This window comes from Ochlerotatus camptorhynchus, unplaced genomic scaffold, assembly GCF_037179485.1.
Source record: "Ochlerotatus camptorhynchus isolate MF236.1 unplaced genomic scaffold, CSIRO-AGI_Acam_v1.1 ptg000035l, whole genome shotgun sequence".
Classification (NCBI taxonomy): domain Eukaryota; kingdom Metazoa; phylum Arthropoda; class Insecta; order Diptera; family Culicidae; genus Ochlerotatus; species Ochlerotatus camptorhynchus.
In genome coordinates this window covers 937,661-953,095 of record NW_027040526.1, presented here as the reverse complement: position 1 = coordinate 953,095, position 15,435 = coordinate 937,661, and the positions used below count along the sequence as shown (strand labels likewise).

The 15,435-nt window shown below is 38.0% G+C and overlaps 1 protein-coding gene across 2 annotated transcripts in view; it reads left to right on the top strand.

Moving 5' to 3' along the window:
- Positions 1-15,435, top strand: part of SP2353 — a 741,117-nt gene that overhangs the window by 595,103 nt on the left and 130,579 nt on the right. For both annotated transcript variants that reach the window (XM_065231894.1, XM_065231886.1), the window contains 3 exons: positions 7,879-8,068; positions 9,548-9,684; positions 10,324-10,401. In XM_065231894.1, the coding sequence (XP_065087966.1) occupies positions 7,879-8,068; positions 9,548-9,684; positions 10,324-10,401 (405 nt within the window). The remainder of the gene's footprint in view (positions 1-7,878; positions 8,069-9,547; positions 9,685-10,323; positions 10,402-15,435) is intronic.

Genomic DNA, 15,435 nt, shown 5'->3' with positions numbered 1-15,435 from the left:
TGCCGGAATTCAAGGTAACGAAAAAGCAGACCGTCTAGCCAATGAAGCACGAAACAGTCCACCAATCAACGTCACCGTACCTAGCATTGATTCCATCAAAAACATGAACCAAGTCTTTCGTCAGCTGTGGGAAGCACGTTGGGCACAATTGACAGATGTCAAGCTGAAGAAAGTCAAAAGGGAAACGAAGAAGTGGATCAATCAATACAGCTCTGCTAATCAACGCGTACTCACTTGTCTGCGCATTGGTCATACTAGGGCTACGCATGAATTTCTGCTGAAGAAAACAGCTCCGCCAGCATGTGAATGCTGTGGGGCCGTTGTTGACGTTCGTCACATTATTCTGCACTGCAGGAAATTTGAAGCGGCCAGGATGAAAGACGGAATGGATTCCACAAGCCTTTTTACGGCGTTACGCAACGACGAGGATTCTGAGAAGCGGTTGTTGAAGTTTCTTCATGAAACCAAACTTTATCGGAAGCTTTGAAGGGCGAAGATAGAATGGAAAGGAAAGTGCAGGATGTAGGAAGAAAACGGAGCGGAAGAAAACCGCTGAAATAATGGATGAAGAAAAAGCAGAAGAAGAAACGAAGTCTGAATGGAAGAAGATGTCGGACAGGAAATGGAAGAAGATGAAGCGGAAGAAAGTTACCGATGAATTCTAGAAGCAAGTGAGTTCATGAGGAAGATGCTGAATGGAAATCGAAGAAGATGGAGTGAAAAAGGATGAAGATGAAGCAGAAAACGAAAGTACGACAGAAGATGTGAATGAGTATGAAGATGCAGAAGAATGCAGATAAAGATGAAGCGAAAGGAAGGAACGGAGAAATCGAAAAATAATGTGGAGAAGATTTAAAGAAGATCATGTAGAATGAAGATGGTGAATATTTATAGAAGAAGTAAAGAAGAAATTTATGGAGAAGAAGTGTAAAACATGAGATGAGCATGCAGACGATTAACCGGAACGAAAAGAAACGAGGAAACGATAAGAAAGCTAAGTGAATTTTGAATTGTACCGTAAACACTAACACTCACCCTCACATCACTCTAAAAATATCCACACGCTGTTTACACAAAAACCAATTCAACTGGCATGAATGCATCCGCAGGAGGATGTAAAATGTCACTGATAAAGAACAACAACATTTTAAAGGGTCGTTCAACCGTCCTGTTGTTAAAGGGGAATTTGGAGGTAAGCTTACATATATTTTACAAAAATTATCATTGCTGATGGAGAATCACGAATAACTTATGAAAAGGGAATATTTTTAATTGCAGAATCCGAACACTCTTTAAAAATGTTGATTTGATTAGAGGCTCAAAGTCGGCCTACAATGAACACTAACAGTTTGATTGAGTTGTTTTCTATGAACATCTTTGATAGATATAAATTCAAATGATGAAAAGAGTCAATGCGATGGCATGAATTGCTTTCCTAAATTGGATCTCTATAGGTTCAGAGCTTAGAGATTGCCTCTCTCAGTACGTTCGAGTACACAATATCTGCTGTGAGAGAACGGACTTAGACCAGGTGTATACGAATCAATTTTAATCCTTCTCTTCCACAGCTTATACCGAGTGCATTAGTCATCTTGGTATCTGGTTTCCCTTTCTTCAATATATCTAGATTGATGTCTAATGAACCGTACTTCTATTTGGTTGGTATGAATAATAGACCCCTTATAACAGTGTGGTCAATTCAGGTTCAACCAATTCGTCCTTTGTCGCATTCGAACTGTTGGATATCGTTTCGAGTACAATGAAATCCATATCAGAGCTGATTGTGCTGAATCGGACTTCCGGGAAGAGTTGCACTTCTTCCGGTTGACTGTCATCATCTGTCTGTTAATTCACTCGCAGGGAAACTATAACTATATATAAGCATAAGATAGGCTTTCTTCCCCATTAAATGATAGCGCCCTGCTAGGCACCGGAATCCAGATCGGATTACAGATTGATGAGTGATCCGGTTCGGAACGATGTTATATGTAGACTTTGATGTATTGAGTGCAGCCCAAAGTGCATTCCCCGAAAACCGATGCACTCGCCGGAATGTGCTCGAGATAATGAAGGGCCTTCTCGATTTGTGAGTGCGTGCGAGTATGTTTATGTGTTTGTGTGTCGAGTGGTGCAATAATGTTTGATGATGATGATGGAGCTTAATTAGTTGCAAATAGGTACCTTGCGTAATTAATTAGGACACAGGCTGTTAGTAAATTGGGATAATTGGTTGCTGTGCATGAAATATGATCGAAAATCGCATGATGAAACATTTCTTAGCGTGTTGATTTGTATCTGGACCAAGTTGTAATCTTTTAATTCAACGGTTTCAATAATCTTAGAAGCCATTTCAGCTCAGTACAAGAAATCCAATCTTATTTTTGGGAAATCGAATCCTATCACTAATGGCGAACCAGAGCATAAGATATTCAAAGCATCCTATCACCGCCGCTATCATATCGTATCCATCCGTTCAATTTGCACCGCTGATGAAGCCTCGTATCGTCATCATCGACTGGATCAGCTCCGGGATTGCAACCGTGCCCAGCTCACCACCAACCGATGCCCCTGTTCGAAGTTAATTGAACTATTCGTGTAATCCACAGCGCAAACATAATTAAAATCTCATTGTTTCCAAACACCACCGTGGTCGTTCGTTTCGGAGCACAAGAGTCACTTGGCACTCGACTAAATCCAACGACTACATACGCTACTGACTGTACTGTGTAGAGCTTGCGAGCGTGGGAAACGGGTTGAGATTGGTGATGAAATGACTCTAGATACCAATATGGGAACCACTATGTTAACTATGGGGAGCTACATCGATGAAAATGGCTGCCAACCAGAAACTATCACCATAAAACATATAGTAGAAAGTAGTGGTAATGCATCATAAATAATCTGATTCTACCGATCTGCATGGGCGCATGGGCTGCAGGTATAACTTTATGTATAGCTCAGTGTTATTGACTGCATAAAGTCTGGAACTGGCAAAAATTGGTCAACTTCAAATTGGTTTATTTCTGTTAAAAATGCATAAAAAAAAACCTGAAATGCTGCATCTGGAAGTTGAGTGTATATACAATGGTTGCTATGATGAGTTTTCACCGTTTGCTCTCCAGTTTTCAAAATGACGTCCAAGCAAAAGGAGCAGCGTGTCAAAATTTTGTTCGCGCAGCAAAAGAATCCGACGTTCTCACGCGCCAAGTTGGTAAAATTGCTGGATGTGGAAAAATCGACCGTGAAAAACGTTTTAAGTGTTCGGGGAGCGTCTGTCAACCGCCAGGAAGCCTGGAAGCGGCGGCAATCGTTATCCGGACGTGGAAGCGACGACGAAGAAGGTGGCGGTGAAATATAAGCGGCATCCTAACCTCTCCATCCGGGACGTCGCTGGCAAGCTCAATGTCTCGCATACTACTGTGCAGCGGGCTAAGAAACGAGCCGGGTTGTCGACGTTTAAGAAGGTGAAGGTGGCAAACCGAGATTACAAACAAAACACGTCGGCAAATCAGCGGTCCCGAAAGCTGTATACGAATATGCTCACAAAGTTTGACTGTGTCGTCATGAACGACGAAACTTATGTGAAGGCAGCTTCCGGGACAGGAGTTTTATACCGCATTAGGAAAAGGAAAGGTGGCTGAAATGTTCAAAACCATCAAACTATCGAAGTTCCCGAAAAAATATCTCGTCTGGCAGGCCATATGCACGTGTGGTCTAAAAAGCGCCATTTTCATTACTACGGGAACCATCAATCAAGAGATCTACGTCCAGGAGTGCCTGGAAAAGCGGCTGCTACCATTCCTAAAGCAACATAATAGACCTGTGCTGTTCTGACCGGACTTGGCGAGCTGCCACTATGGAAAAAAGACAATCGAGTGGTACGATGCGAACAACGTGGTTGTGGTACCTAAAGACCACAACCCTCCCAACAGCCCAGAACTCCGCCCTATCGAACGGTATTGGGCCTTGGTCAAACGGAATAAAAAAAAAACTAATACACCCATGGAAAACGAGCAGCAGTTTAAATCTAACTGGCGTTCGGCGGCGAATAAGGTCGATGAGACCACTGTGCAAAATTTAAAGGAAGGGGTTAAGCGGAAAGCACGGCAGTTCTGATTTGGCAAACCAAAAGAATAAACGAACATTATTTCCTTTAAATATATGAATTGAACTACCAAAAGAAAAATAAGAAGATTTTTGTAATATGAATTTTGACTTAAAGAAACGATTTTTTTGTCGACCAATTTTTGCGCGTTCCAGTCTTTATTAAGTTGCAATTGAGGTATATTTTCAAGCGTCTTATATTTATGAACCAAGCTTATTCATATATATATATATATATGAATATGACACAACATTGTTATTTGGTTCAGCTAAGGTTCGAACGGTTCCAGCTGTGATTTATTTACTGATCATGAGTAGTATTCTAGTATCTAGTATTCCTGTTGTTAACAATACTCAAAATTGAGTGGTTGAATTGAATGAGAGGACAAGTTTTTCAAAAATCAAAATAACGACATCTACACAATGTTGCATGTGAATAAAGTATATGTTAATCAACGACAAAGCTATCTGATTTCGATGATTAAGGTAAGAATATTTGAATTAAAAGTTGAATGTGTGGTCAGGTTAGTCATTGTGGTTGTTCATGGTTATTCCATGAGTAATAAGCTCCAAAAACCGATATGTTATTTTATTTTTCTCAAAACTAACTGGGAGCAGAAATATTGAGAAATATTCAGAGCAGATTCAAAAACTTCAGGGAAGCTCTGAGGACAATAGAAAAGTTCAGAACTTTGGGGAAGTTTGTGTATCTTTAAGAGCATGTTGTGAGAACAACAGGGCAATCCCATGAACTTTTAGAAAATTTCGTGAACTTGATGAAGTTCAGAGAACATCATGACAGTTCCATTAACTTCAATTCTGAAACTTTGAAAGCACTTCGGAAATAAAATTCTGTTTAGTTCCAAGATTTAAAAAAAAACATCTTTGGGAAAATTTTAAGAATATCAGAGCAATTCCATGAACCTTTGAAATACGTTAGGGACTTTAAAGAAATTTCTTAAACTTCAGAAAAAAATTTAAAAATTCAGGGCCATTTGATTATTTAAAAAAATGCAGTATTTTAACAGTTCCAAGTGCAATGTTTGAAAACCGTCAAGGACGTTGGAAGTGTTAAAAAAATCTGAAAAATTCCGGAATCTGTAGTTAAGTTCTAAAAAATTCCAGAATATTTTGTTTTTTTTTTTGTTAGTTTCATTGCGGGAACCATTGAGATATTCTGAGAATTACGTGTAAATTTTAAGGTAGTTCTGAAAACTTCATGATTGTTCAGAGCTATGGGGAAGTTTTAAGGTCCTGATTTGTTTATTTGTTTGGTACATTTTCATCTGACTTTAAGTCTTAATGAAATAAATGGTAGGGAAAATCCTGTAGGATTCAGGCGTTAAAACCCTTTATTAATATACCTACACCCAACCGGGGGATGTAAGATTTGCTTACAATTATGTAGGATTCATCATCAGAGAATGTTAGTGGAGACCGCATGAACCGAGGATGGGATATACCTAGCTGCGGTCCAATGCAAGAAAATTGAAGACCGAAAAATTTAGAGTGTATTAGTGAGGTAAATTAGTTATGTCGAAAAAATAGGAATCAGATTGCCGACTGAACTCGAACCAAGAACGTTGAGATTATCAGACCTGTGCTTTCTTCACTGCTCTCTCCATGCTTCTGAATATGGATAGCCTAAAAGCAAACATGAAGCGCTCATTTTCTCGCATCCTCGACTTCGTATGCTTTTTCTGCTGGAGAGATTCGAGGCGTGTGCGTCGTTCTACAAGCTTACTGGTATAGTCGAAAGCGTAGATAGAACATGAAATAAAAAAGACAAAAAACCATTACATCGCCTGCATGGTCAATTTCTAACATTCGTTGCGATGTTCATGAACAGAGGAAACGGAACTAACATTCATTGTAATAGATTTTTGGTTTGCGTGTAGGTTATTCGTAATTGGGGTGTTTTCTTCAGTCGAGTACTAACAAGAAACTGCTCATTGTAGACGAATTAGGTGTATCTATCAAGGATAAGCAAGGAAGTGGAATTAAATGGAAACTACTTATCCTCATCTCTCTGATTATACTTGAAGGCTCTTTCATGCATTCCAGTTAAATTTAGAGAATCTTGAAGAGGTCTGGGCATTTCAAGAAAGTCCAGCTAAAGCTTCTGAGAACATATTTTAAACATATGTTGGGAATATTTCAGGAGTCCAGAAATTTAAAGTGAAAATCTTCACGTGAAGAACATGAGAGTTTGGTTAACTTTCATACAGGTTTGAGAACATCAGAAATTATCAGAGAACTTTAGTTAATTTCAGTTAACTTAACAGGAATTACCAGAGATTCTTTGAAAACTTCAACAAAATTCTGAGATCATCAGTAAAGTCCAGAGAACTTCAGAGAAGTTTTGAGTGTAAATTGGTTGATGAGCGTTTTAGTAGAATCATTTAAAAAAATTATCACGTTGTTTTGAGTTTAGAGATGTTAGTGTTGAGATTTTCAGGCTCTTTCATTATTATCAGGGATGTTCCAATACCTTGAAGGATGATTAGAGAACTGTACTCAAGTAACATTGTATGTTTTATCGAGATTTGAAAGAATTCCATAAGTCTAAACCATGGTCTACATATCCCTCTTAAAACCCAAATTGTTACTTGGGTATAGCAGAACCATTTTTTTAACAGCAGGTGCTTTTAAGAAGTTCCGAGAAAATATGGAAAATTCCAAGAATCTCAGGAGTGTTTCAAAAATTTAGGAATATCTAGTGAACTAATAGAATGTTAGAGAAGTTCCGAGAATTTATTGAAAATTTAGGGAATCACGGAATCATTCCGAGAATTTATTGAAAATTTAGATAATCAAGGAATAACGAAAACTGGTGGCAAATGCAGTGAAATTCAGGAAACTTTAGAGATTTAAAGGTATGTTCCATGACCTTCAAGGAAGTTTAAAACTTTAGGAAAACATCTGCGGAAACTTTCAAAAGTTCTGGGAAATTCAAAAAAACTTGGTAGTGCCAAAATCTTCAAAGTTGCACCGGAAACATCTGAAAATTCTATAGACTTTCAAAGATCTCGATGAATTAGTAATTTTGTTTGGGATCAGATGCCATGGGCTAGGATCTTCATCAAGACTAGTTTTAGTTTTAGATCGTAAAGCTTAGCGGTTCCGGAGGTAACCGTGAGTGCCTATCACCCCAAAGGCCTGCGTTCTATCCCAGTTGGCGCAGCCGGGATTTTCAGAGGCATACAATCTCTGATCACGCCATTCTTCGGAATGAAAGTAAAACCGTTGGTCCCCGGTACATAAGTTGATGGGTTCAAGTGTGGGAGCTCCCTCCTAGACTTCGGTAGCATTGGTACTCAGTACGGAAAACAAGATCGACCGAAAACAAATCAAGGGAAAAAAAGATCACAAAGTTTTTTGTACTGAACGAAAGACGGTACAACTTTATAACCCATAAGAATTGAAACATCGGACGTAAAACATCGTAGCGTTTTGATCCACTGTACTATTGTTTAGTGTGTACCTCCCTTAAATGCAATTATGGGTGCTCCTTAAAAAGGTGCATAAACTTGAGATAGGTGATGGTGCACATATGCAAAATCAGTGAGTAACCAGCTTTAAATTTACCATACAGAACCGAAATCACCAATCTTAAAATACAGTGCATAACGCATTCACGATAGAATCAGTTTTAACAACTCCTTCACCCACTTCCTTTGTGCTTTCCGCTCCCAACTGAAAACGGTTTAACTATTATTACAAAACTTAAAAATAAATTTCCTTATCTCTTCCTTCTATTGGTGCAAATTACAGGGTCTCTTCTCACGGATCACCTTTCGGGAGCCGGTGTTCCTCGGGGGATTCGGCAACATCACCGGACTGGACAAGAAGCTCCCCGTCAGCAATGGTTTCACCGGGTGCATTCGAAAGTTTGTGGCCAACGAGCACGACTACAACTTCCAACCGGTGCCGCTCGGTGACGTTTCCCGGGGATTCGATATCCGTAAGTATCTGTTGTTACCAGTAGTCGTATGTATATTTGCATTGTTGCTTAGAGGGTTGTTAGTTTTCGATCCTGTCTGAAGGGACAAAGCTTAGCTAACGACGAAGAAACAATGTGCTGCGATGGAAGGAGGCTGTCAACAATGGAATGCTTTTGAAATGAACTTTTTCATGACATTTCAAATTAAAATTTGCATTTATTTAATGGACATCAGTCCACGCACAGAGCTATTTTAAGTGTTCCATCGGAATTTGATCAAAATGGAGGATCTTTGTAAACTTCATTATGGTGACAGAAAAGATAACTAGGGCACTACTTAGGAATGTTTTTTTTTTTTTATTTTTTTTTTCAAACCCTCATCCCCCGCATTAATCAATGTTCACGTGTGGTGAGTTAGGTTAAGCAGTTAATCATCAATTTACAGGCAACCAATTTGCGATATATTCCACATAAAGTTGATCGATGTTGCAAATCCATCCATGGACGACTACCATAACCATTACCATAGGTTCTAATATAGTTCTCTTTCCGAAAATGTTTGGAGAAAACAACAATTTTGAATGGTAATGGTTCTTAACAACCTACTATTTGTAAGGTCCACTTTCAAAGAAGCATAATACATAAGGTTAAAACTTTATCACACAAACGTTCATGTAAAGTTCCATAACCATTTTAGTTAACGTTAAGCAGGGATTATAAACAATTTTTAACCATTTTTGGTAAGGTCATGTAATGGTTCCCATTTCTGCGGGTTGGCCTGAGTTGGGAGATTTTGGTCAAGTTCTAAGAGCTTCAGTTATAATATAATTATTAATTGTAAAACTGATCAGTATGAAACCTTACTTGTATACCATCACTACACCGTTTAAAACTTTCATGAAAATTTTAGCGCACTCATGCCAAATTCGGTGTTCCACACAGAAACAGATTCATGCTTTCTCATTGTCTTTGAATTTATATTTATTAGATGGAATCAGTAAAACTTCGAACCGAAATGTAGCTCAGTTTTCCCATCGGCAGGCTCATGTAACATCTGCCAAGGCAGATGTCAAATCCAGCAATTGTACCGCTTCGCCAAAAGAAAAGCGATCCATGAATTCAGCAAAAAAAAACAATTTTACGGAATCGTGCTTCTGTTCTCCACGTTTCATTCCGTTACAATTTAATTAAAGGATAATTAATTTTAAACTTTTTCCGAATCTCTACCAGCCGTCTCGCATTGTGGTTGGTTGCCATATTTTATATCATTCTTGTCATGTGTTCTCTCTCCTTTCCGATGACTCAACTACGCCCACCGCCCTCCGCCCACCATCATCCGGACGTACGCTTCGCTACTGTGCTCAAATGTCATCCGATCCAATCTGGCCGCGACGACCCAAACATCGCTATAATTGGGGTCCTGCTGTGCTGTATGGGTGTGTGTGTGTTTTGTGTGCGGTTTGAACGAACAACGCAATAAAAATCATATAACAACAACAGAGGAATGTGTCACCGATCGGTGCAGCCGGTATCCCTGTCAGCACGGTGGCAAGTGTTTGCCCTCTGACGATGGTGCAATCTGTCTTTGTCCGCTGGGATTCGGCGGTGATTTATGCGAGATGAGACTGGATTTACAGGTACGTTATTTCATTAGTTTTTTTTTACTGAAGATTTAGGGTTGTGTTTTGATCCATTTTATCACGAGTAACAGAAAGCTGGAACGAAATATGATTTGAAAAGTTATGTAGGGAAAAAAACACAGCATATGCAAGAGCTCACCCATTCGAATGAGTGACCATATTTCAGAATCAATTTCAACTCAGTACTCGCGGTCCGTTGCTATTGCGGTCAACTATCGTCAGCCCTGGGGAAAGCAATTATTCTCCCATCACAACAGATTGGTAGCGGAGCACTAGCAGCACTCGGAAGCGGTCTGGTTTGGTTTATTTTCTTCTTCGATAATTAATTTCCATTTTTTTTTTTCATCACTTGGAACATTGGTCATTTTCATATTTCACAGCCCTGGTACACGGGTATTTCATATTTTCGCATCGCAATCGTAATTGAACCGAAACCCGAGAACGTCCAAAGCAAGCGTAATGACCGGAACAACGCAAGGGAAGCCAGTTTTAGGACTTCGTTCAACCGGAAGCTATTAAACGAACTTTTTTGTTTTGATTTTAACGAGCAATAAGGATACTCTTTTCTGCGAGGATGCAATTAACGAATGGTTTAATTACTTTTTTTATGGTTCTCTCGTCACGCTTCTTTTGCAGGTGCCTTCGTTCAATGGATCGTCTTACTTACGCTTTGCCCCGCTTGGTGACAGTTGCATCATCTGGTTTGAACTAAAGGTGAGTAAAAAGTCGGAATTTGGTCCTGAGCCAAATTAATGGTAGAAACTTGCATGAATTATGTTTTCTAAATGCATTTTTGTTATTGAATTAACTTCATACAACGATATGCAATTAGTTGTAAAAGATCTTGAGGGTAAACTATATCATTTTGCAGTAGTTTTTCTCATACCTGAGAGGTAATATGAGATGAATATAGTTTAATGTATGTATTGGAATTTAGTTTTGAGGTCATTCTGAATTAAGCTCCTGGAACATTTGAAATTCATACTCTCTTGTATATACCATCAGGACGTTCGACTCTACATTGTGCTTTAAAAAAAATGGAGCTCAGCAAAGACGAGGATGTTTTCTCGGGAGTACAATAAAAATACAATTTAAAAACATTTATCAATATTATTGTCTTCAAGACACATACAGCTAGTATCTATTAACAAAACTGTTTCGCTCAAGTATTAACCTTTACGTAACTAACCTCACCATCACACAATTCAATTGGTACCTATACATCACCTCATATCCAAATTTCATCCTCAATATGCTGCTATATCTTAACATCCTGACTGTGTAAAAATATGCTATCTTCGAGAAAGTTGTTCATGTGAAAGACTAGATCACTATGCAGCGCTTATGTGCATACTAATGTACAGGTATGCCTCCAAATATGAGCATTATTCGGACCACATATACAGCCATTCCACAGCAAAACGAAATAGTGGCTCTTAGAATTTCGTAAAATTTTGTGGTTTTGTTCTTTATCGCAAAATATTACACCAATATTATTTTTTGTCATTAGGGTGGTTATGATTTTCGGTGGTGCAAAAAATCGATTTTTTTCAAAAATGACTTTTTTCAAAAAATCATAACTTTTGAACCACTGGACTGATTTCAAAGATCAATATCAAGATTCAATGTCAAATGAAAGGTTATTTAAAATGTAACAATATGAGATTTGTCTAGTCGCATAGGAGTATTGAGCAAAAACTTGATACTTTTAAAATATAACCTAAAAACCATCAAAAAAACATCGCTGATGTTTTATAAAATGTGTTACAAAGCCAAAATATTCAAGGAAAAATATGAAAACATATTGTGCCTTCTGTCTACAAACCATGAAAACCATGCAAACCACGAAAAAAACAAATACAATCAATGTTTTTTAAATTCAAAATCTCGTATCATAAATATCAATATTTTTTTATAAATGTATTTTTCATAACCTGTCATTTGATATTTTTATATCCAAAATCGACCAAGTAGTTCAAAAGTTATGAATTTTTGAAGAAAGTCAGTTTCAGAATAAAACGATTTTTTGGACTACCCTAACATGGAAATGGTCACCCTAATGAAAATAAAAAAAAAAAGTAGAAGGGTCTGTGCCTAGGGGCACGAACAGAAACTTGACTTAGGACCGCTAGTGGACGGAACAAATATGTTGAGCCTTTAGTTCTTTTAATTGATCGATAATCTATTATTTTAACTCTTCCTATTATTGAATTGTTGGCCCTGAAAAGGGCCGGTTGTTTTTCAAATGGTGGTCCTGAGAAGGGCCGTTATTTTGTTTCTGGTGACCTTTTGATCGTTTGGAACGGCTACCATGTAGCTGATGAAAAAATAGTGATTATTGATACCTGTAATTTAAAAAGTTTGCTTGTGACATTAAATTCTGATTGATGATATTACAAAAAGAAGTAACTCTAAGACCAGAAGGTCCCGAAGAAACGTGCTCAACTTTTTGACTCAGCTCTGGTACTCTCTTCGGTCCCAAGCTAACCGATGCACCCCTCAAAACATAGGAAAATCCACCTCCACCCATTTTATCTGTAAAACTTTCATAGCAAATCAAAACAAACATAGTGTAGTACTAGAATGTCGACTAGAATGGAGTACGTTAAAGAATTTGCTTGGAACCAATGGGCTAGTCAAGTAGTGAGCCAATTTAAAATCGTTAGTTTCGATGTAAATAGAAATGATGAATACTTTACATTTAAGATCTGGAATATGAAGCGTAAAGTCCGTTAGTAGTCGGAACAAACGTGTTTACTCTTAGTTCTTTTAATTATTCAAAAATCTATTATCTCAATTCCTTCTGTATTTGAATTGGTGGCCTCGAAAGGGCCGTTTGTTTGTTGGTTGTTGGCCCTGAAAAGGCAAATCCACTCGCCCGGACTTGGTACATAGATGACATTGCTTCACAAAGCCGATGATGGTGACGCTATAACGCGCAACGCACTTAACAATGATGGCCCACAGCGGTGGATCTCATGACACATATTATTGTTTATTGATTTATTTGATAAGGCTCAAACGAATTAACTTTATAGAGCCAAGGATTCTTGGTCACTTTACAATACATCTTAAAACTATAGTCAAAATGTACAACACAATAAACACTTTATCTTCCGCTATCCAAAAAGCCTCCTCCATCAGAACTGGAGCCGCGTCAAGTAGTTTCATTGTATGGCAGTTACGGCAACAAGGGTCAGAGCGCTTCCATTGCAGCAATGGACGCAAAACGTGGTCTGCACTCACACACTCATCGCGAAACGGTTGCTTTCCGAAGTCGACGACGCATCGACCGAAAGAACTACTGATGAAGAACAATGAGGAGGACCACACAATGGTTGCTGCCGAGAAAACAGACGATCGCGTGGCACACATCGAGAGTGGCCTGCTTTTGTCGACAGCCGAGTGAACACTGCTCATGACACATATGTGGCCGAACAAAAATGATGCAACGTTTTTACCACGGGGTGGAGCGTTCCTGGTTGTAGTTACAGTAATGACCCTATTGTGTCAGCCCCCCTTTTTGAAAATATTTTCTAATGTTATACGAAACCCATGCGCTTTTTTATTGGCCATATTGCACCAAACCTTGAAGATGAAGGAGAAAGATTCGGAATTACGGTTATGTGAAATTATTAAAAGATAAAAGTTTTATGCTGACAAAATCGGGTTATTACAGTATATGGCAGCATTCACACCAGACCAAGACGTGCTCCGGCCAGCATTACATTGGATTGTTGTGGAAGAACAACTAGCGCTACTTGGCTCTTTCACACCAGTGCAAGTCGATGCCGACCGGATGACAGCGGCCCAGTCATGCTGCCTATTGCGGGAAACTTTTCCTCCGGTTGATGTGGGTACATTCGTCGTTGTCTTCGTATTGGCGCGATGCGTGCTGTTCCACTCATACGTCGTGTCCGACGATTATCCGTTTGTTACTCGAAAGTGAATGCCGATGAAAACGATTTGGCAAGTGTTTTTATTACCGCTGCTTTTCTCCTCCCTTCCATTCATTGGTGAAATGGTGAGCGGTCAACCAAGCGGTGAGCATGCGCAATGTGTCGTGTGTTCGATTTGCGCTCTATCGTTACGTCCGTGTTTGGGATTTTTCGTTACATGTCTGAATTTTGATTTTTTTAATGTAACCCCCAGTATAGAAATTAAAGACGTAGTCCTACTTCAAAATAAATATGGGTCTAATATTTTGCCATAACGAACAAAACCACATATTTTACGAAATTCTGAGAACCACTATATCGTTTTGCTATGGAATGGCTGTATATGTGGTTCGAATAATGCTCATATTCGGAGGGATACATTAGTATGCACATAAGCGCTGCATAGTGGTCTAGTCTATCTTTCTGAGGGTTTTTATCAAATGATGAACTTTCTGGAAATGGTCACCCTAATGACAAAATATAAAAAAATGCGGGTATAAAACTTTGATATAAGGAACAAAACTAAACATTTTAACGAAATTCGCAGAACCACTACATCGTTTTGCTCTGCAATGGCTGTTTAAGGGAACCGCAGCAATGGGATTTGGCTTAATCAATTCAAACATTGAATATCTCGTGATCTTACAAACATAGAAGATTTCTGTGTTGGGCAAACTTGTTCAGTGGATCAAGGCCTACGCGGCGTACTTGAACTTTCTGTACAAGCTGTATCTCGAGATTCTTGCCATATAGAAGGTTACTGTGTTCAGAACATTCTCACTACGTGGAACTAGTGTCCCAAGTAACACTTGCAACATCTTGCATGAAAAATAAAAGAAAAATCCAGTTGTAAATAAGTTATATATTAATTGTTGTTTGTGAAGTATTCAACCTTTCTGACAAGCACTGTTATCTTGAACTTATAATTCGATATTGCATGTCTCAATTACCAGTTTATAACACATTTATAACTGATTGTATTTGATGAATACTGGCTAGCCTTATGTACAACATGTTTTCATATGTCATTATTAGAAACATCCCAAACAACCAGAATGCACGTATATTCAAAGTTGTTTTCGTGATATGCAAACATATATACAAACAAACAATTCGTATATAATGCAAAGAAATGGCTTATACGTACAAAAGTGGAGGCCATATACGTGCATATTTTAATTTAATATTAAACGAGTTGATTTAACATCATATACGATTTAATCTGTAATAACAAATTCATTTTGAAAAGTCTTACGATGTAATCCGATTTAATTTGTGATACAGTACGATGGAAAAATGAGTCATCGCATATTGGTCGGAAATTTGCATTCTATACGATTTAACTTAAACATAATGAGAGGTATACCATTCTTATATGCGATTTTGACTAAAACTGTAGCAATTTACGATACTGTCTGTACATTATTATACGACTTCTGGTTGTCTGGGATGAATACATCTGAGATATGACTTATTGATAACATGTTATTAATAAGTAATATTTCAGTTGTACTCATGTTTCCAAAAATTAAGCAAGTTTTCTTAAAAACAATCAGTTATAAAAGTGTTATAAATAGGCAATTCAGAGTTGCCATACCTAATTATAACTTCGATATACGATACAAGTAATGTTCTTGTTTTTCATGTTATAAACATATTCTAATAACAATTATAAAATTTCTCAATGCATACCAATGAAGCAATGTTAAGAATAAAAAAAAAACATTTAATTTGTGCTTTCAACATCGCATGTACGTTTTGTAAAACGGAAAAGTAAGATAATTAAAAAAGAAAGTTTATAGTCTATTTG